We start from the raw sequence: 21,681 nt of genomic DNA on the forward strand, positions 1-21,681 counted from the left end.
CTTGGTTATTCTCCTTTTATTAATTAAACAAAACTCAAAAAAAAAAGAAAAAGCGTCACAAGAAATGAAGTAACAAAGAAACAGATACTTATATTACTGTATAATAAATGTGTGGAGGCTGCTGTGTGACCACATTTCTCCTTTGAGTCTTGTTGCAGATATAATGATGTTTACCTAACCTGTGAGTTAGCAGCCATGGTGGAGCGAGCGTAGGTATAAGGCAACTCCCCATACCAGCAGGTTAGCCTGGGCTCCTCATATGCCTCCCCTGGACCAACACACACACACACACACACACACACACACACACACACACACACACACACACACACACACACACACACACAGAGAGTTTCAGCGAACACACAACACCTTTTTCAATACCTTCGTTTGGGAATCATAAATATGTTTTAATTTTTTTCCCCATTTAAAGAAAACTGTGGCAAACTATTCAGTGCATCAGAGTTAAATAAATAACTTTAACCAAATGAAATAAGTCGTAATCCAAAGTTCGAAAGTCAAACTTTTTCTGGTTTTGATTAGAAAAAACGATATAAACAAAAATGACCAAGCAGCCAACACTAACTTTCAGTACATGACACATTTATATACTCAAGGCTACAGATGCATTTCAGTCAAAATCTATGATGATATTCAGCGACAGTACTGATGTCTCAAAATGAATATGGTGGTGATTTAATGACTGATGACTGCTTTTTTTTGTTTTTTTTAAAGTGGCTATGCATGTTGCAGCCTTTTGAAGTGATACCCCACCTAAAATACATTTTTTGAGTATCAAACACTCAACCCCTGCAGGCTTCAAATACACTGTTAATTTTTTCCTTCAAAGAGAACAGTGGCTGTGGACAGTTTTCATGATAGAACAAAAGTGCACAGATCCATCTCTATATTGCATTAGTAACTGGGTCAAGGCAATTTGGACTTCAAAAGAGAATGGATTGAGTCTGCTTTCATAGCTACCTCTTTTCTGCTAAATGACAACTATAAGTAAGGCAGAAGGCTGACACAGTTTGGCTGTATTCCTTTCAAATGTTAACACACACATGTAAAATAATAATCTGCCTCGTCACTACAATCTATTTCTTGCAGAGGGTAAGGTAAACATCTAAATCTAATCTTCCTCTGTCGATCTTGGTGTATCTCTCTTTCATCAGAAACAAACCGATCGTTCCAAGAATCAATTATGGGGCATTAGTGAATTTGGCCAGCCCTCTGGTACGAGAACATGGTGGAACCAAAACAAACAGCTCGAGCAGCCATCACTTTTTATGGCACTAAATTACTCAGGGCCTCTTGAGGTAATATTTATAAATATGTGTGGTCATTTATCAACTCTCAAAAGCTTTACTCTTTCCATGAAAAGATACTATCAGGGGGAAAGATTAAGAAAAACCTTAACCCACTCACAGGGCCCAGATTAGAGTCCTGAGCAATGGTTGGAAAAACTGAGTCAAGCGAGTTTTAAAAACAAGGCAGGATAAATGACAGAAGATGCAGGAGGAGTGACCGGTGAAGGGTTAACATCTGTTTTCCACTACTTCCTCTTTAACCCAAACGCCACATGGATTTTGTTGACAAAGTCTGAGGAGGGATGGATAGAGGATTGCACAACTTGTCTGTGTGGTCAGTGTTTAGAAATCACCCAGTCTTCGTCACGCTGTTTGTGCGCTACAAACAGAGATATCACACAATAACACACAGATGGACGAGAGCCAGCTGAGAGAAAGGCTGATTCTGTGGCAGTGGGGCTGCATCTCAACAGTGTCACTGTATCTAGTCTGTCCGGGTACAATGTGTGAGCTGTTCTTTGCCAACTGTTTTTGCAAAACGAAGCCTTTGCACAACTTACCCACGTGCAAGGACAGAGTGGCTGCAGTTTTTGCCTTTTGTTACATTGGTCTAATCTTCTCAAGACATACTGTACTTGGATTAAAAAGAAATGTGGCATGTGCACCAGACAAGTACCACTGTGTATATTTTTATGCCCTGTGGCCCTCGAAGGATAAGTGGTACAGCTAATGGAACGGAACTGGGTATTTTTATGCAAATTCAGATATCCTTCAGCTTCCAGTCACAGGTTCACATTTCACCCCTTTCATGCTGCTTGTTCTTAAGCCTCTGGTACGCACCCTGTCTGTAGTTGGTCTTCTGGGACCAGGGAAGCTCTGCTAACAGCTTACTGAACATCCAGTCAGCCTCCTCCGGGGGGAGAAACCCAGGCAGCAGCCGCAGTCTGGACAGATGGAAGACAAAACATACACACAGACACCAACTAAGTATCCATAAAAGTAACATGGACATATACAGCATGTAGGTCTTATAATTAGTGTTTGTACAGGATAGTGCAAATTGGGGCATCCTAGTGGCTTAAGGGTGTCAATCATAAATCCCTGGTTCAAGTCTAGACATGGACCTCTTCCTGTCACCTGTCTGATGAAGGCATAAAATTACCCCAAAACGGTGGTCAAGAATACACGAGCAGGAAACTAAGCTTTTATTTGATCAGTCAAAGAACCAATAATACTGGATTCCAAACTTCAGCTTCACCTTTCAGTATGACAACAGCATACATGCTGGTTGTTTATCCACCGAGTGTTTGATTAAATTGGCATAAATAACAATCAAAAACTAACATTTACCAGGACTTAGCAGATGGTTGGTGTTAGTGTCCCTTTGTGATTAACTGTTGCACATGATCTGAGGCTTGTAGGGTTGCAAATAGGACTGGAATAACAGGTAGTAGCAGTACAGAGTGGTTGGTTTCACTTCTGTAAAGACTGGCAAAAGAGCAATGCAGCAAGAGACTGTGATTTTCTCCTTGTTCAAGGACACTTGGTCACAGACGGTGGCTACCACAGATGGATCTGAATTTAGAAACAATCAATCTTTTTCAGTTCATTTTTTTCTCTTATTTTACTTTGTTCCACAGAACTTCTCTTGTACAGGATGAATCCAGGACCACAGTCACAGAATCACACATGACCAGGCACAGAATATTGACTGTAAGATTTCTGTTGCTTGAATGTGGTATTCTAGTCTTAACAAAAGGATCATCTAAATGCCTTAAAAGTAAATTGAAATTCTGGTTGTCATTTTAAAAACCAGTTTGCCATATGTGCAGCACATACTACTGCATATTCAGGATCTATTAAAAACATGGGTCATACCACAGGTGGGGTAGGAGGCATAATATTAAATAAGAGCTATACAAGATATTACTTGTTGGATTACTGCCATCTAGTGGATTTTAAACTCTAACACAGATTTGTCATCAGCTATAAATGCACTTGTTTGGTCCTGTCCCATCCCTTTCATTCTCCTCTTTTCCATTTGGTTAATTTGTTGTTTCACCTTTACTTTCCTCTCAGTAAGGCTCCCTCACTTTTAGACTGTTCTCACCTGGACACTCCTGACGGTCCATGGCTGATCTCAAAATCACCCGCATGTCTGTCCGGAGCAAAATGATGTGTTAGTCATTCTGTGCACAGTACACATTGAATTTACCAGCCAAGATATCACACTATAAACAACAGAAATGAATTTAAAAGCAATGTTACAGGAAACAAAACCATGAGGAGCTCTATCCAACACATACAGAAATATGCAACTCACTCTATATCCTTCTCTGGTGGAACATCTCTGATTGGCTGTAATGAAATAAAGACAAGAAACAGAGGGAGGGAGCACGTCATTAAAATATATATAACACATTGTGAAAGACCAATTTTCCCCAAATTCAGTGATTACTCCTTTTTTTTTTTTATCTGTTAACTGTTTACCTTAGAGGGCTGATGAAACTCAAATGTCTTAGATGTCTTCTGTGGCCCAAATCCCCAGGAACTAGGAGCTGGGTTGACATTTGTGGGTTGATGGTTGTTTGGAACTGCACCTGTTTTGAATAACATAAATAAGAAGCTGTTATATGCAAATGTTATAAATTAAAGAAATGTTATAAATGTTATAGCAGCATCATGGCTATAAATAAGTAAATGTATAAATAAAAATCTATTTTAGTGAGGAGTCACATTCTACCAATACAACAGTTTAAACAAATGACCTGTTGGTCCTGTGTGTTTTGGCAGCTGTTTGGCCCAGGAGCCCTGGACTCTGGCACGCTGACGCTTATCTGACATCACATCACATCTGCTGGGTGCGAAACATGAAGAAACTTTTCATCAACATGGACGCAAACTGCTCTCAGGCCAACAGAAACACTGATGATCACTTGTGCAACATTTCTCCTAAGAAACCAAGAGACACTTAATATTTATGTACACAAATGCTTCCAGAGGGAATGTGGGATTTTCTTTTTTTCTGGTGATTATAACCCATAAATTTGAATCCATCTTTTATTTTTAACTATTTCCTGTTGATTATAAGGACAAAGTTACACCATGTGTGGAAGCAACACGTCTGTCTTCCCTCCCCGGCCCAGCAGTAAAGTTAGCGGTAACACTGAGGGAATTGGCATCTACAACTGAGAGAGTCAAACATTTGTACATCTCCTGTTCTATTTTTTTTCTTTCTGTGTATGTCTGTGTGTGCCAAGGGCCTTTAGTATTCGTGTACTCTTTTGTGTGCAGTGTGCCTTTAGTATTTGCTCGTAATGCTATAGTCTTTGTAGTCCTTTGTGATATCTGTTGCTGTTATATATGTGCTGTATGTGTTTCTAGTGGCATTTTCATTTATGCTGTAGTCTATGTGTGCTCTGTAGCATCAACCTACCCGAGAACTGCTCATCTACATGACCCTTTTGAATGCTAAGAACTAGCCTTTTCATCATCCTACTCTTTTTATGTCCACACTCACTTTTTGCTAATTAAGAAATAAGAAATTTGTCGATTCTTTAATCGGATAATTTCAGAAACTATCAGTCACGGAGTATTTCAGTTGGAGAAATCTGACTGAGACAAACCATGGTTAAGATGCTAGCTCGTCCCTGTGCTAAGTTAGCTGAACCTACCTAAAGTTAGTAACACTCTGTAAAGGTCAGAATTTAGAACAAACACCCAGTTCACTAATGTTGACCCAAATCTTTAAATTACTCACCTAAGTGGCAGCGGAAACACAAAAATACAGCTCTCAGAGAAGAGACAAGTTCACATAATGTGGGATGCCTGCTGTTTGACGGCCATAGCGTTTGTGTTACACAAAAACAATTCCTACTCGTAATTTCATTTGAAACTATGGTTCCGTCCCATTCTGGTGTAAAGCAACTACACATTTGTACATTTGTTATTTAACCTCCTTTACGCTTTTACACAATAACATTTCAAGGTGAAATACTGGATTTATGATAAACTGACAGCTGTAGTTACAGGTCAGTTTGCTGTAGCATTAAGATTTTCCATTCACCACTTTGGATCAGTTCATGAAATATGACTTACAGTCTAACAGGGGACAGTCTGCATAATGAGTATCGTTTTCTCATTTTACTGATATTGTATACTTTTACTCGAAGTTTGACATGCACAGTAACAGTATTTTTGCAATGTGTTATTGCTAATTTTACTGACGTAAAAGTTCTGGGTACTTCTTTCCACTACTGTCTGAATCTAATTGTGTTTATCCTTTTAAAATACACCGTCGCACCCGTGGGAGGCTTTGGCCTTGCTACTTTAAGTGTGTTTTGGTCTGTACCGGACTCAGTCTTGACACTACCTTGACAAATTATAGCCTACATTGTTTGAAAGCTCTAAGTCTCCTGATTCCATCTGTGCAAAGCATCAGGAGGATCATCCCTATATCACAGCTGTTGACACAGAAGTGATTCAGACTTATGGCCATGGTTCCAAAGGCACTACTACTTTCCCATTTTATTCTGAAAAGTTCAGTATCTCTTCTATTCATTCTAACTTTTAGGTTGTAAAAATTAAAGAGTTGCCTCTCAAAGGAGACAGAACTGAAATCTAAAGGGTTGAAGAACAGTACCCTTTTTATTTTGGGTACATTATTTTCAGGCTTGTGCACAAAAGTCTTTAAAGCTGGAATTTGATCCATCTATTTGTAAAAAAAAAAAACAAGACAAAACCCTATGCTTAATGCCAAAGCTTTTATTAACAAACAGTATAAAATATAAATTGCCATCAGCAGGGTAATTAGTCATTTTACATGTAGAAATTCAAATTTCAATTTCCAAGCATATTAAAAGACTGTTTACAAAGGAAAAGGATTCACAAAGCTGTTGAGTTGAGTCACAGGTCAAACCAAGTCATATGTGGTATTCAATTGTAGATCAACTGTAAAGAGATGCAGGTCACTCCACAGCATCTCTACTGGGTTAAGGTCTGGGCTCTGACTGGGCCACTCCAACAGGTGCAGCCATGCACCATGATTTGCATGATGGTCAACTCACGGATGCAGATGTTAACCAGCTCCAATGAGTCCTATAAGCTTTCGTCTCAGAGTGTTCTGTGTTGAACCTTTGGAGTCATCTTAGCTGGACCCTCACTTCTATGGAGAGTAGCCACAGTACTGAATCAACTCTACTGGTAGACATGTTTGTTTGGCTGTGGACTGATGAATATTTGAAATCACTTTGTAATCCTTCCCAATTTATGAAAATAAACAAACTCTAAATGTTTGAGTTTTTTTATTTTTTTATAACTCAAAAGGAGCTTTAATCCACACCTCCGATCTGGTGTCATTGACGTATACTACCTCTCGACTCCAATTAGCTTCTGTTGATGTCATTAGCCGATGGGTTTGCACACATTTTCCAACCTACACTGTGAATATTTGATGTTTTCAATATAGACAAGAACAATACAATGATTTGTTTTATTAGTTAAAATAGACTGTTTGGTCACAACTGTAACTTAAATGAAGATCAGACCAAATTTATACATAAACGCAGGCAATTCCAAATGGTTCACTTACTTGTTCTTGCCTGTGAGAAACTTTGGTGGGTTTACATTTTAATAAAACAAGGCAGAAAATTGAGCAACTATAGTTCACATAGTTTCACATCAGTTGAATTACATCCTTTAACAGTACATCATCACTTCTCAATACCTGCTCATTGAATTTGACCGTTTGCAGCATTAATGACATAGAAAGGCACTTTGGGTTTAATAAGATAACTATGCTTTGGTTTAGATACTGGTGCAACAAAAACCCACCACAAATATTTAAATATACTGTAATCACACAATATCATAGAGAAAAAAAAAAAAAAAAGGAAGACAGAGGCAGTGGTTGATGATTACAGCTCAGTGATGCAAATAAATTGACATGAAAGACAGCAGAAGTTGTCATCTTTAAATGGCTCAATGAGTTGTAAACAGGACTAAAGTTCCTTTGGAGGAGTTTGGCTTGTATGTTCACACAAACATAATAAATATACATGTATATATAAAAAAATGCCCACCACCATTTCCACTGCTTACAACAGCAGGGTTAACAAATCACTCATTTTTCAGCTGCATAAATTCCACCATCAGTGTCAGTGACAAAAATATTAGTGTCCTTTGCCAAGAGCAGCATTTTTTTTTTTTTTTTTTCATCATTTCAGCTCCTTCCTTGTTTGGCTGTTTCTCTCCAGACAAATCACATCAGGGCACATTGCTGTTTTTAAACCCAGAGTCATACACACCCTCTGATGTGAAACTTTACTTAAGGCACAAAGTTGAAATCTCAGGCAACCCTGGAGGATCAATCAAAAACACCATCTCCCTTCTCTAAACACTGCACTGGGTCAGAACAGCATGAGGCTGCCCGCAGAACCGTCTGCCGAATTCCTATTCGCTCTTCAAACTCGCTCCGTTTTTCTGCTCCCGCAGCTTCCTCCTGTGCAGGTACCCGGTACGCTGCAGGCGGTTCATACGGGCTCCCAGGAAGATGACAATGCTGCTCGGCACCAGCTTGGTGGTCACCCAACCCTGCAAAACAAAAACAAAAAAAAGTGCATGGGTTTATAATCATTTTAAACTTTAATATTCAGGCTTTAATCCTTACATGAAAATATAAAAATAAATGATTTGGCTAAATAACTTTTCCAAGACATATTGAAAAAGTTTCATATCGTTTATATTTATTGTGTACCACCTAAAATACTAAGCAGAAAATGTGCAATTCATACTTTAAAAAAAGAAAAAAGAAAGTTAACTCAAACTGACTCAGACAACACATAAAGCCGGGATATTATATTGCAACTGATTTCATTAAAAGTCCAAAATAGGGGCATTAAAATCAATTACTGTGCCACATAGTCCAGCGTTAAATTCCCAAACACCATAACTAAGAACAACATTTAAGTTTACTTGTTGTATTCCCACATAGTTCCATATTTTTTCAGTATTTCCACTTCTTACCATGACAGCGTGGGGGAAGTAGCCATTGGTCTGACTCTGCAGACCCACAGTGGTGAGCTCAGCTGCCACGTAGCGCTCTGGGGTCGGCTTGTCCAGCGTGGGCTTCCTGATACGAGTCATCTTAGTGGCCACAAAGAAGGGCAGCACACTCTGCAGAAAACAAAGAAGAAACGTGTGAAATGAACTTTGAACAAAAGAAGAACATCTAAAAAATTAAAAACCCATAACTCCTTGTTCTTCCTCAGGTTAGTATAAAAGATATAAAGAAATACAGATTTGCAGCACAGACATTAAAAGCTGTATGATGAGCATTTAAACGACATCAGATAATGTGTCCTCCTGAGAGACTGACCACTGCCGCTGTTAAGATGCACTTCATACTAAAATACATGAAGTCTTTGCTGTGAGCTGCTCTGGTGACTGGGGTTATCAGGTGAAAACACACTGAGGTTTGCTGAGGTGAAACTGTTGTACCCAGTCCAACCACAAGGTGGCACATGAATGAATACTAGAGGGCACTAAAAACAGAACAAACAAGCCTTATGTGGAACATCATATTTTTTTAAACTGCCTCTGCTGAAAAAAAAAAAAAAGGGATAAAAATGGCCTATCAGACACATCATTCATGAATATGCATTTATTCCATTGATTGGCTGAGAGCAATGGGTTCGATTTTTTTTATTTTTTTTTTTTTTGTAAAAACTTCTTTTGAGTAGAATTCAAAAGCATCAAAAGGGGCAGATTTCATATCCTTCATATATCTTCAAAGATTTTAATACATCATCATCTCTTCCACTCATTTTCTCTTTTTTTAATAATCTTCAATTTAAAGCCACATTGAAAGTTTGGTCTACAGCGCCCGACCCAGCCGGCACAGTCCAAACGGTGCGTGGATCACATGCACTAAACCTTACAAAAGGTGGGGTGTAGAGGATGCTTTACACAATGTAAGGACTCAACATTTCAAATAGAAAATAAAATTTGTACCAAAACAAAACGCTACACTGTTTTGCCTCCTCAGTGTCCTCACAGCTCATAACAACTAAAGGAAAGTTTTGCACTCAAAACCTCCAATGACTCCACCAGACAAGCCTCAAACTCACCTGAATGATGATGCCCTGACGCCTGTACTCCTCCTGAAGGCCACGAGAGAAGAAATCCACAAAGGCCTGCACACAGAGGAGGGGGAGGAAAGAGTCAGAATTAACATATCAGTCTGTAAAAAGTTATCACCAGCCAGAAGAAACAAGCAGATAAAACCAATATTATTCAAAAGTCCAGATGTGGCACATACCTTTGTGGCAGAGTAGACTGTGAGCAGAGGGACGGGGTACATGCCGCTGGCAGAGGAGATGTTCAGGATAACACCTTTGGACCTGAGAAAAACACGACAGGGTAGATTTACGACAAGAACTTTGCTTTATAGTCTGTGATGCAAAGACAACATTCATGATTGTATCAGGAACAAGTTTTGAATGAATTAAATTTCAGTGCTGCTGCCGTAACACAAATCTATAACCACAGGGCTTTCCTCAACATGTGAAGCACTGATCCCAGAACTGTGCAAATATGTATTTTCAGACGTGTTTTTAAAGCTTAATTTTTTCCTTCAGATTGACAAACTTTCACTGGTTTCCCATGTCTGTGGGAACCCAGTGTCTATACACATTCAGCACACTGCCAAATACACACAAAGTCATGTTCCACACACACACACACACACACACACTAAAACAGTGTGGTAGTGGCCGTGTGCGTTGCCATGGCAGCCTGTTGCTGCAGTGATGTAGTGGAGCGACGCTCCAGCCTCACACGGCACCAAATGTGCCTGCGCTGCTATTGGCCAGCACGAGTCACATGGGAACAGAGCAGCCAATCGGGTGGGAAGAGCACTTTGTGTGAATTGAAAGCTTGTCAGCATTGCGAACAAAGGAGGAGAGGGAAAGAGAGATGCAGTGATGGAAAGGGCTTGGGGAGGATTTCTTGTGCCCCTTCTTGATAAAAGAGTCATGTTTATGAACAGTGGTCTCCCAAACATCACTCTTCAAAAACACAAAGAAGAGGTTTTTGTTTAATTTTGAGATTCCTCGTGCAGCTCTGAGACACAGTCCCTTATTCACGACACTGATATTTGACTGCAGTCATGTCGCAAAACATGGAAGCCTATCGTTTAACTCACCTCTCAGCCATTCTGGGCAGCACCAGACGGGTCATCTAAAAGAACAACAACAACACAAGCTTGGTTAACATCAACCACCACACAAAAACAATGACAAAACTCATGAAGGAGAATGAGGGGACTAGGGAAGAAGGGAAAGAGTTTTATAAAATAAATGAATAAGTAAAAAAAAAAAAAAAAAACTAAAAGTAGGAGGGAGAGAGAGAAAGAGACGGCGAGAGAGAGAGAGACAGAGACCGACAGAGAGAGAGAGAGAGAGAGAGAGAGAGAGAGAGAGAGAGAGAGAGAGAGAGAGAGAGAGAGTTGCGTGGGTGGCGAGTACAGACAGCGTTGGTGTAGTCCACCGTTGCTTTGGGAACAACTGAGACACTGCAGGTACCATGGTAGAAACAGCAGAAGAGGAGGAGGAAAAAGAAGAGGGAGGAGAAGAACAAAAAATAAAAAGGGGGAAAAGTGAGGAGGAAAGTAAAACCCATGGATCAAGTTTAAACAAACACTTGGGACGTGATGTAAACATGTCGGTTGCAATCACTGGGCTAAATGCATCTGCCTCTCCGAGGAGGAAAAGTCCTTCAGTACAGAGTCAGACTCACCTGGCACACTGAGGTCATGTTGACGTTGATCATATTTGTGATGAACTGCAACACAGAAAGTGCCAGTCAGCTAAACACTCACATGTTAAGGTCATGTGTTCATACAGAGGTGGATACAGGAAGGCAGCAGATAGCGGTAAAATAAGGAGCATAAAAGAAAGAAAAGCTTTTTTTGAAAATGACAATTTCATTTGCTTTTTCACTTATTTCTAAGTTGTGCTCTTTTAATAACAGAAAACTAGCAGCAAAAGAGAATTTCCATCCACAAATGAAGATGAAATAACGAGAAGTAAAAACTCACATTGTCCAGATCAGGAATGTGGAGGTAGTACTCAGGGTAGGGATAAGACACACCAACATTGTTGACTGTTAAAGACAAAAAAGAAGATTATTCTACCGTTTTCATAAAATAACCTGGTGCTGGATAACTCAAACTAGCTGAAGTTTCTACCATAAGGTGGCAGCATAAGCAAACACGACACAGACAGACGTCTACTCCACACTACACACAGCCACACCTTACAACCAGTAGAGCACAATTGGTTAAAAAAAAAAAAGGACAAAGAGCTCCTTAAATGTTCAACCAAAAAGTACAACATGAACTCTAGAGTCGACAAGTCGAAACATCTACACAAACAGCTGGAATTTAGTTTTTCTGAAAAGTCTTAAAAGCTTGTTAAGTGCAAGGCTGACCCCCCCCCCCCTCCCTTCTTCTCTGCTTCATGTCTCAAGAAAGTAGAAGAAAAATTTGCATAGTGCCAACTTTTCACAGTGAAACTACAAAGATGTCACCTTAAGTATGTAAATGAGCGAGTTTAAAATGGATCAAATGACTTTAAGAAGTGTTGCACGACCTGGACAAGACAAGCGATGGCTGGTGTTTGTGAAATCCAAAAGGCAGTGAAACAAAGATGGGCCCTGACTCTAAGTGTCTCATCACCATCTCACACTAACTGAATACACATTGCAAGTGAATGTCAAATGTTCAGCCTTCAGTGATGTGTAGCGTGTACGGATAGGGCTTCATCATTTCTGTCTCTGTGCAATACAACAGTTTACCACACTGGACTGACTGCAGGGATGAACACTGTCCTGCCATCAGAGGTTTAGAAGAAAGAAACAATCAGCTCTTACCAAGAACACCGATCTCTAAACCGGCCAGCCCCGCCTCGATCTTGGGGTAGATGTCCGTCTTGCCAAAGTCAACCGCAATGGTCCTAGTCTCTACTTTAAACTGCTCCTCTGTGAAAAGAGAAACAAGCGTCCATTAATTATAGGTTTGCAATCATATCTGTGCGTGGCAAGTGTTTTAAACTGTGGAAAAGAAAGTGACATTGTATGGTTGACCGCAGAAGATCAAAGATTAGAAGGTTGCACATTTAAGATCACTCATCTTCCTTAAAAGATCATGGCATCACACCCCAGCACACACCCATACCATGCATTCAATGTGTCACAAGTCGGCCAGCACATCGTGCAAAAGCTCGTTACAACAGAGCAATCCCCTGTTTCAAAACCCTGGATCCATTCAAATGAAAGCAGCATGAAACCGGTCACTGTCAGGCTCGAACTGAAGAGGGCACTGCATACCAACAAACCAGCCGAGCAACTGTCTCCCCTCCCTCCCTCCCTCCCTCCCTCCGTCGTCATGTTTGACGCGCCTGCTGCAATTAGAATTTATTGTCCAAAGACTCGTTTAGCTGATAGGTGGCGGAGGGAGTTATAGGAGGAAAATTCCTGGGATGTGCCTCGGTACAGACCAGTAGTGTGTCAGTGTGTGTTCAGTCAGAGTTAAGACGAGGGGGAAACAAGGAGGGGGGGGGGCTAAGAGGGGATGTGAGGTGGGGTGAGTAAAATAAAAAAAGAGGGAGTTATGGGTTGGACCACCCCTGGAATCTATATGCAGTTAAGTCATCACAACCACTGTTAGTGCACGTCAAAAGAAAATGATAAAAGCAGCTTCAGACGTGGCGGCAAGGAAGCAGAAATATGAAGGCTCGGGTTGCCAAATTGGAGCAGTAATTTGGGGTTGCCAAGTAGGTGCGTTCAAGAGTCAAATGAGATGGCCGCGTAAGAGAGAGGAGAAACATTTACAACAATGAAATTATAGGTGGGTCAGGGTGGGTTGCCCAGTTACACACGAAGGAGGGTGGTTTTGTCAAACTAATCGTGAGAGAGGAGTGCCAGAGTTTGGCACGCCGCACCCCGCTCGTGACTACCCATCAGCCCCCTCTGTGGACTTGAAGCACGACAGGGGAAATTGCGCTGTGGGAGACGTCAGAGACAGATGGAAAGAGAGTGAGCCGGGGGAGAGGGCACTATTTGAACAAGGGGGGGGGGGGGCACTCACCATTCAGTCTCTGTTCAGATCTGGAGACAGGCCAGCAAGGAGGAGGAAAAAAAGTTTCTCCTTTCATACGGACACTGGTTTACTATTTTGTGGCTTCTGTTCTGTGTGGAGTAGAATGAGGAAAAAGCCTGATCTGTGTCTAACAAATGTAACAAAGAGGAACAGGCTGGTCCAAGAGCTTCCTCAATCAGGCCAGATATTTAATATCTCCTTCTTCATACCATTAGTGAGGAAGTAAAAAAAAAACAAAAAAAAAAAACAGCCTGCTTTGTTGGCTGCATGTTTTCCAATTCACTCGCATTTAAACAGAGCAAAGGCGTGACTTAGCAGGATGCAAAAGGGCGTGAAAAATGGGATTTGCAGGATAAATCTGAACAGTGAAACTACTCACAAAATGATGTTTTTGAAAATGGAAGTTAGTGCATCCACTTTGTACAGAGTAACACATCTGGGACAAACTTATGCTAACATGTATAAGTCTGTACAAGTCTCCAAAACAGTTTTCTTCTTTATTGACTATATTTTAACTCCTTATGTTGAGAATATGCCCCACTGTCAAGGCCTGGGAAACCCTGTAGCCGATGGGATGAGAGGTTGCACGTCACTGCCTGCCCATACACACATCCTCATCAGCCCATTCACTGTGCGCTCAACCCGAACAGGTTTCCATGATGTTGTGGAGATAAACAAACACACACACTTTTCTACACACTTACCAAGTGACTTTGCCACGTACTCCAGCTTGTCCTGGGAGCGACTGATCAACATCATGGCAAATCCACGACGAGCAAGCTAGAAAGGAAAAGAAATGCTTAGCAACAGGTCGCACAAGTTTGACAAGATGATTTCTTTTCATATATTGAAGGCAGAATCATATACAGTGTTGACAGACAAGATTTTGAACTTCAGTGCCCAGAAATTACATATATGATGATATGAAAATGATGAGACAGAAAACAAGATCCAACTTTTGAAGTGAGAGAGTTAAGTTTGTATGCTTCAACTCTGGATGAGATGACCGGCAGAGCATTGGCGATATATCATCCAAACTGTATCCAGCGGACTTCGCTCAATCACCTGTGTGTATTTGCATGTGTAAACATCCTTGTTGTGCTCACTTTGTTGGACACATGCTTCCAGAAGAGAGCAAACAAGAGACTTTTGAGAACTTCAGGCTTGACTTGTGATGGTGGCAAGTCTGAATTTTCACCCTATTCCAAACAGGTGCTTTCCCCTTCTTGTTTCTACGTGAGGTGCTAAGCTAAGCTAGGTTGATCTTGCGGGGCATGCTGCAGGGAAAAGTGAGCAAATGCACCTTGCAGATTATTAAAGGCACAGAGGAGGACTGATCATGCTCCATGTGAGAACTAGTGAGTCGCTGCATAAATATTAACATGCCTGAAAACCCTGCATGGCATAAACACACTGGGTAAAATGGTGGCCTGCCGTTGTGTGACGGGCGGCTAGCCCCACAGCAACAGTATGAGTCAAAGGCCCTACATCACTAGTATGGGCCAAACACGTGGCAGGGTAGCCCCTATTCAACGTGTGCTTGTTACCTTCCTATGAGCTCTGGTTGAAGTGTGCATGCATGTGCGTGTGAGGACTCTCTTCCACGTTAATAGGCCTGTAAGAGCTCTCTCCTACCGTGGCCTATGAGTGAACACGATGTGTGTATGCGTGTGTGTGTGTGTGTGTGTGTGTGTGTGTGTGTGTGTGTGTGTGTGTGTGTGTGTGTGTGTATATGAGTCACAGCTTTCCTGTGAAAGAAATGAAATAAATAAGGGTCCAGAAGCCTCACCTCCTCCGCATAGGATTTCCCGATTCCATCCGTGGCTCCCGTCACAACTGGAGAGACAGAAAGTAGAAAAAGAGGTCAGGATAGGTTGTCCACTATACTCTGTAGAAGAGCAGGGGTCAAGTCAACTTCTGTTCACCTAATAAGGGAGGAGATGCTCTCCAGAGAAGTCTCCAAAAGTGAAAAGATGGTTCATATTCCCTGAGGATTAATGATCTGATTGAAACTATGGTTTCACTTTGTTTGATCTCAGTTTACCTATTTTAACCCTGTCAAAAGACCTTAGTCACATACTTAGTCATTGTAGACTGACTCATTACTCTGCACTACATGCATCATGTGACAGTCACACATAAAAAGCACACACACACACACACACACAAATGTGATCCTCTTTGTTCAGATTCTTACGACACACCTTCACTTCAGGTTTGACCACTTCCAGTTGTCATCATAATGGCTCAGCGCACCAATATGAAGCTAAACCTGGAGGACTTTATGGGTGACAGACAGGACAGTTCACAGGAAGCAAATCCGTTGGCGGACACACCCCACTACACTATTGTCCTGCTATTTGGGAAAGCCTCTCTCTCTCTCTCTCTCTCTAAGCTCTACGATGATGTTTTCTTTTGTATGAGATGCACAGTTTCATTTTGGAGTGGAGATGCATATAATAAACCCTGAGATGGTATAGATAGGAGTTTAATCACAAAGACTGAGCTGCAAAGACAACAGAGGGGACGGAGATTGTAAAGAGGTGGAGATAAGATGATATAGATTAAAGCAGAACAGAGATAGGAGACAGTATAGGATTCACAAAGCCTTCAACACCCCCTGATACTTCACTGAGAGCAGCTGATTTTCAAGATCACGATTAGGGTTTCTTGCACACGAACACAGCATTGAATCCTTTATCAGTTTAGCGTACGGACAAATCTGACTGGCAATGGTTCAATCAAGTGTATATCTGTAGTTTAGACGAAAAAGGTGGAGGAAACGTAAACGGTGGCAAAACCAGAGCCAGAGCGGTTTGGTGAAAGCAAGAGGAAAGATTTCACAGAAGCACAACAAAAGACGGTAAAGAGGCCGAAGCGCGAGGAGGACGAAGACGGAGAGGGGAGCTGATGTTCTTCTTGTGTTCAGAGTTCTCCTCACCTTGTCAAGCAAGCAGGGCTATTTTTAAACCTTCACTGCCCATCAACCCCTGCCCCTGCTTGACTGACGGGTGATTGGGAGGGGGGGGTGGAAAAACAGACAGGACAAAGTGGTGGTGGTGAGGTAGGGATTGGGTGTACACATGAATATACACGCACACACATAGTTGTGCATCATGAATATATTATTAGCAAGGCTTGATGAAAGATTAATGGAGGTAGAGGACATTCTCTGGCAAAGAGCTGGAGAGCAGGAAAAAGACAAGATGAGAGAGGGGATGCAGAGAGGAGGGAGCGATGACGAACATGGAGCAGGAGAAAGGAGGGTGAAGTGGGGTAGGGAGGGAGGGTGGTGATGGTGGTGGTGGGGAGACGGAGGGGGGGGCTGAGGAGGGATCCTGGAGGTGGCTAAAAATAGAACTGGAGCAAAGCAAGAGAACGAATGAGTGAAGGAGAAAGAGACAGAATAGAGATGGCAGTGGAGGAGCGGGGGAGATGGGGAGGAGGAGGAGGAGGGGTGGGGGAGAGAAGAACAAATGAGTGAATGAGAGAAGAGGAGTGAGAGTGAGAGAGAGTAGCACAAAGTCAAAAGTGAAAAGAGAGCAGAATCCCTGGTTATTTTTAAACCCCCCGTGTTAAGAATGAAACGCTCCATGGCAGAAAAGCCTCAATGGGCGCGGGCTGTACCAAAGCAGGCTCTGGTTGCAGATGCAGGTGGGGGCAAACAGAGGCACAGAGAGGCTACATTCACTGCAAAGTAAAATGGCTGAGGGGGGCGGGAAGGGGGACAGCAACCACCTCGACATAAAAATCAGCTTCTTGTGAAGTGAATAAGACTCCTCTATAACATAGACGCCAGAATACCCCTGGAAATATTACACATCATGGATCATAGTCGGCAGCTGAAAACCTCATGTTACTGAAATGTCAGTTCGCCAGACACTGTAAAGAAATATGTCTCTTTTCAGACAACTATCATGCAGGTTTGGAGTTTATCTGATGAGTGCTGAAGGAGTATAAATGAAGGAGCATGAAACCGTGCAGATCATGAAAAAAACAAGAAAAACAAACAAACACGACTGTAGTTACGAGGTTGCTAGTTGGTAACAGCAAGCGAGCCTTCTGAGACATCTTGTACCAACAAGTGAAGAAAAGCCCTGACTGCTAATGTATAGCCTCTATGATTCTCCTCGCACCAGGCCCACGACACTGTCGAGGAAGAAATGACAGGCCACGTCAGCTGAAACAGACGACCAGAACACACACACACTATAAAATAAATAAAGAGGGCCGACTGCACCGACCACATTCCAGTCACATTGGATAACTATTGCATCCCACAGAGAGGCAGCTGGGACGCATGCCATTCCACTGCGTGGCTGAGTTTCAGGTGCAGAGAGTTGCACCTGCGTATGAGAATGTGTTATGCACCTAAAAGCACGTAGAGTGTCGCTGACCTTTAACCTAAAAGAGGATAGTGTGCAATTATGCATTATGTGCTTATAATGCATGTACAGCATCACCTTTTGAGCTTCAACCTGACAGCCAAGAACATACAGTACTTTACCGTGTGCTGCGTGTCAGACTGTGCATGTGTTCAGACTATACATGCCATGCATTTTCAGAATACTGTAAAAAGCATCGTCTCTTTTAGAAACAGGTAATTCTTCCCGAAAAAGGTGAGGGCTCTGATTGGCCCTCATCTTTCTATCAGTCAAATCTGCTGCGTTTCAAGTGGAAAACCTCCACTCTGCTTGTTTCTATTAGAGGAGGTGCTAAATATCCTTTTACTAAAACATCATTAAAGACCATTATTCTTGTTCTGATGCGGTTTCACCATTTGAAATCCAAGTGGTTAAAATAAAGTGTAACATCAGAACAGGAACAAGAATCTGGCAATTAAAAAAAAAAAAAAAAGTCACTTTTAAATAATTTCCATTTCTGCCCTCTCAAAACAGTTAATACAGATGTTTGTTTTACTTGTTTTAACGGAAGTAATAATTTAACCAAAACTGAACTGAAATACTGAAACACTGTAATGGAATTAAATGAGGGGTGTAAAACTGAAGTATGTAAAGGGGATTTTGTGCAGTGGATGGAAAAGTGGGAAGCATGATCCAGTGGCAAATAATCCCTCCATCCACTTGGAGAAAAGCAAACATCTGGATAAAAAATAAAAAATAAATAGAACGTCAGAACTCAAATGACTTTATCACCACTTAATCGGCAGCCAACCTACTCCTCCACCCCCCTTCCCCCCGGGCCTAATGCCCCCTACCCATACAGCACCCCCTCCCCTAAATCCTTGCGCTGTACTTATGAATGACTACACTCCTCCCACCCATTATATAATAGTACCATTTTCTCAATAAACGTTGTCTAGAGAGTGAGCCAGAGTGAAGTTTGTTTATATGTGTAATGGAGGGAGAGAGTGTGTGTGTGTGTTGGGGGGGGAGTAGCCTAGTACAGTGGGATGAGGACACAGAGTTCCTCTCCAGTCTTAAGACATTTCCTTTTTCCCCCCTCTTTTCCTTCCTTTTTACATTTCAATATGCCACCGTCCATCATTTGTGAAACAAAGAAAATATTATTAACCTAAAATAATTTATGGATTCATGGAGAAAACAAATCATTATCAGCCTCGCCTGAGATTCAACAGAGTGAAATTTGATGCCAGTTATTCCTCCTGTAACTGAAAACCCCTCATTGATGAACCTACACTGGACACTGCAAAAACAACAGAGAGGAAATAAGTCACTGATGTACAAGCAGAACACAGTGTCCAAAAACCCTATTGTTCAGTTCAGTCACACACACACACACACACACACACACACACACATAAATATATATACACACCCCAGTGCTCCCAGCAGGACTTAATTCCCTTCACGTGAGCAACGCATTACATCTGTGACACACAATGTAACAAAAAGGGTCTACGCAAGCAAGCACGTGAATGACAGCAGCGCTTCTGACGCTCAGAGAAGACGCAAGCACACACTGACATCAAAGGGTGAATGTGTGTTGATGGGGCAACCACGTAAGAGCGTGATGTGTGCAATGAAAAAGAAAATGGAGATTTGGGGAGAGGCCAGTGAAGAGGCATGTGTGAATCCATGAATGTATGCATGCGTGTGTTGGCAGAGGGGATGTGTGCACCGCTGCCTCTCATTCATTTCAAGCAGCTCAGCTCTGAACCCAGTTTCCCCCATTCCTACGCCTCTGAGAAAACTGGTCCACGGTGCTGGCTCTGAAAGCGCCCTGACGGGGGCGCATTTGCACCGCAGCTCTGCTGTGCTTAGTGCTGCACATCACGTCCAGAGGTATTGACATCCCCCAGCCTTTTCTGTCTCCCTCCCTCCCTCTCTCCCTCCTCAGCAGTGGAGCAGCCCCTGCCGCTGCCTGCTCACTATTCCGAGGGTCTAAAAAAAGCAGCAGGAGGAGTAAAAATAGCAGCGCGCCAGCACTGCCTCGTCTGGGAGCTGCCTGCCTGCCGCAGCACCTGAATACCAACAAGATCCCCCACCACCATCACAATCACCACGACGACCAGGCTGCTGCTGCATCCTCAGCCCTCCACCTAAACCCCTGATGCCAGCACGAGCTATGCAAGCTGGGGGGGGAAACAACAAAAAAAAAAAAAAAAAAAAAAAAAAAAAAAAAAAAAACACACAGAGGGTCTGATCTGATGAGCAGTGGAAAAAGAACAGGGTGATCACGAAACCATATCTGAATAAAAGAGTCTTCACAACAGCAGATTACTGGGGACTACATAAAAGGGCACGTGTGAGGATGAGCAGCTCATAATAACAAGGAGGAAATCATTATGAATATGGAGATTCCGATTTCTATTAATTCACGGATTATTCCCTCTCAAGATGAAGGTGTGCAGATTAGTCAAATAAGCAGATCTGGTGTTTAGTTGTAGAAACATCTAGCGTGGTCTTGACTATTAGTTACCCAGAGGGTGAGGTTTTTTTTGGAAAATTCAACTTCCTATGCAAAGAGAGAGCGAGACAGGACTAAAATGAGTGCAACACCCCCCCCCCCCTCCCAAACCTCCACCTCGACCCTCCCCACCACCACCAAATCCCCAATTAAGATTCTCAGTGAGGAGAGACTGCGGTCCTTGTATGCCCCGCTCTTGTTACGTACTGTTATGTAATCTGTCGCACCCCAAACTCGCCTATCAACGAGCAGCCCCTCCTACCTCAGAGGGAGGAAAAAAAAAAAAAAAAAAAAAAAAAAAAAAAAAGATAGGAGGGAGGGATGCAGCAGAAGATCCAAAGACAGTCCCCCTCCCTTCTTCCCTCCTACCCCCTCACCCAAAACACACACCCCATTCTCCATCCGCCTACCTTCTACATTCAAACACAAACAAACACACACACACTGCTTTAAATAGCAGGGGAGATAAGTCACATGGGTAATATAAAAGTCGACAAAAATAAAGCTTGATCGGGCAGGGGGAGAGGGAGAAATGAGGGGAGGGAGGGTGAGAGACAGAAAAAGAGAACATGTACTTCAGAGCAGCCCAAGATAGAAGCGGCATCTATATTTGGGTACAGAGCAAAAATAGCCCCCCACCCCCCCAGTCAGTCAGTCAGTCATTCACATGCCTCGTTTAAAAATCGATAGTTTCCTTCTCCACAATTACTTGGATTGAGACAAGGTGATTTTTTTTTTTTTTTTTGAGCAGGAAACAAACTTCACAGTTTGTCCACGTGCTTCCAAGAACAGACTGTACTGTGTGGAGGTTTTCAATTCAAACAAAGCCTGCAGCAGGTGATTTCACTTTATTAGTCCGTCCTCACCGGCTCAAGAGGTGCTAATCAGTGAAATCACCTGCTGGAGTCTTTGGTGGAGGATCATGAAAACCTGCTTGGTGCATGACAGAAAATGCCTCTTGTACTATCATTTACATCCCTGTGTTTGTGACAGGACTTTAAGTGGTGGATCCTCTACACATGCAATGATTCTTTAACTTTTATTTAAAAAGACTTGTGTCTACTTAAAATCAGGTGGATGATGACCTGAAACACAAACTAACAAATACACTTTGTACCGTGATTGTTATGCTGCTGATCCCTACTCTTAAAAAAAAAAACCAGACATTTCATCCATCAGGAGCTAACAGACAAACCACATCACAAACTAAGGCCGGTCAGCTTTACAAAGTTGAACCAAAACTGACAATGTTAACACAATCTAACACAACCTGTGTTCTTCCAACAGACTCTCCTCAGGTGAGGGATGTTGTTTTCACGAAGG

The 21,681-nt window shown here is 42.1% G+C and overlaps 2 protein-coding genes across 5 annotated transcripts in view; both read right to left on the bottom strand.

The window, feature by feature from the left end:
* Positions 1 to 5,155, bottom strand: part of alkbh3 (alkB homolog 3, alpha-ketoglutaratedependent dioxygenase) — a 43,575-nt gene extending 38,420 nt beyond the window's left edge. For 3 of the 4 annotated variants that reach the window (XM_022756094.1, XM_022756093.1, XM_022756091.1), the window contains exons 1-7: positions 5,071 to 5,154; positions 4,079 to 4,164; positions 3,801 to 3,910; positions 3,634 to 3,668; positions 3,421 to 3,468; positions 2,151 to 2,254; positions 180 to 268 (exon numbers count right to left, since the gene is read on the bottom strand). In XM_022756094.1, coding sequence (XP_022611815.1) covers positions 180 to 268; positions 2,151 to 2,254; positions 3,421 to 3,468; positions 3,634 to 3,668; positions 3,801 to 3,910; positions 4,079 to 4,154 — 462 coding nt within the window. In that variant the 5' untranslated portion in view covers positions 4,155 to 4,164; positions 5,071 to 5,154. Of the gene's footprint in view, positions 1 to 179; positions 269 to 2,150; positions 2,255 to 3,420; positions 3,469 to 3,633; positions 3,669 to 3,800; positions 3,911 to 4,078; positions 4,168 to 5,070 lie in introns of all 4 variants that reach the window. The other variant, XM_022756092.1, reaches the window with a different exon arrangement.
* Positions 5,156 to 7,505: 2,350 nt separating this feature from the next.
* The window catches only part of hsd17b12 (hydroxysteroid 17-beta dehydrogenase 12), a 19,991-nt gene continuing 5,815 nt past the window's right edge, over positions 7,506 to 21,681 (bottom strand). Inside the window, exons 2-11 of the mRNA XM_022756020.1 lie at positions 15,257 to 15,303; positions 14,172 to 14,247; positions 12,240 to 12,347; positions 11,407 to 11,471; positions 11,106 to 11,150; positions 10,513 to 10,547; positions 9,628 to 9,709; positions 9,437 to 9,502; positions 8,334 to 8,483; positions 7,506 to 7,901 (exon numbers count right to left, since the gene is read on the bottom strand). Coding sequence (XP_022611741.1) covers positions 7,761 to 7,901; positions 8,334 to 8,483; positions 9,437 to 9,502; positions 9,628 to 9,709; positions 10,513 to 10,547; positions 11,106 to 11,150; positions 11,407 to 11,471; positions 12,240 to 12,347; positions 14,172 to 14,247; positions 15,257 to 15,303 — 815 coding nt within the window. The 3' untranslated portion in view covers positions 7,506 to 7,760. The remainder of the gene's footprint in view (positions 7,902 to 8,333; positions 8,484 to 9,436; positions 9,503 to 9,627; positions 9,710 to 10,512; positions 10,548 to 11,105; positions 11,151 to 11,406; positions 11,472 to 12,239; positions 12,348 to 14,171; positions 14,248 to 15,256; positions 15,304 to 21,681) is intronic.

The sequence above is a fragment of the Seriola dumerili genome, unplaced genomic scaffold, assembly GCF_002260705.1.
Source record: "Seriola dumerili isolate Sdu_G_001 unplaced genomic scaffold, Sdu_1.0 BDQW01000242.1, whole genome shotgun sequence".
Classification (NCBI taxonomy): domain Eukaryota; kingdom Metazoa; phylum Chordata; class Actinopteri; order Carangiformes; family Carangidae; genus Seriola; species Seriola dumerili.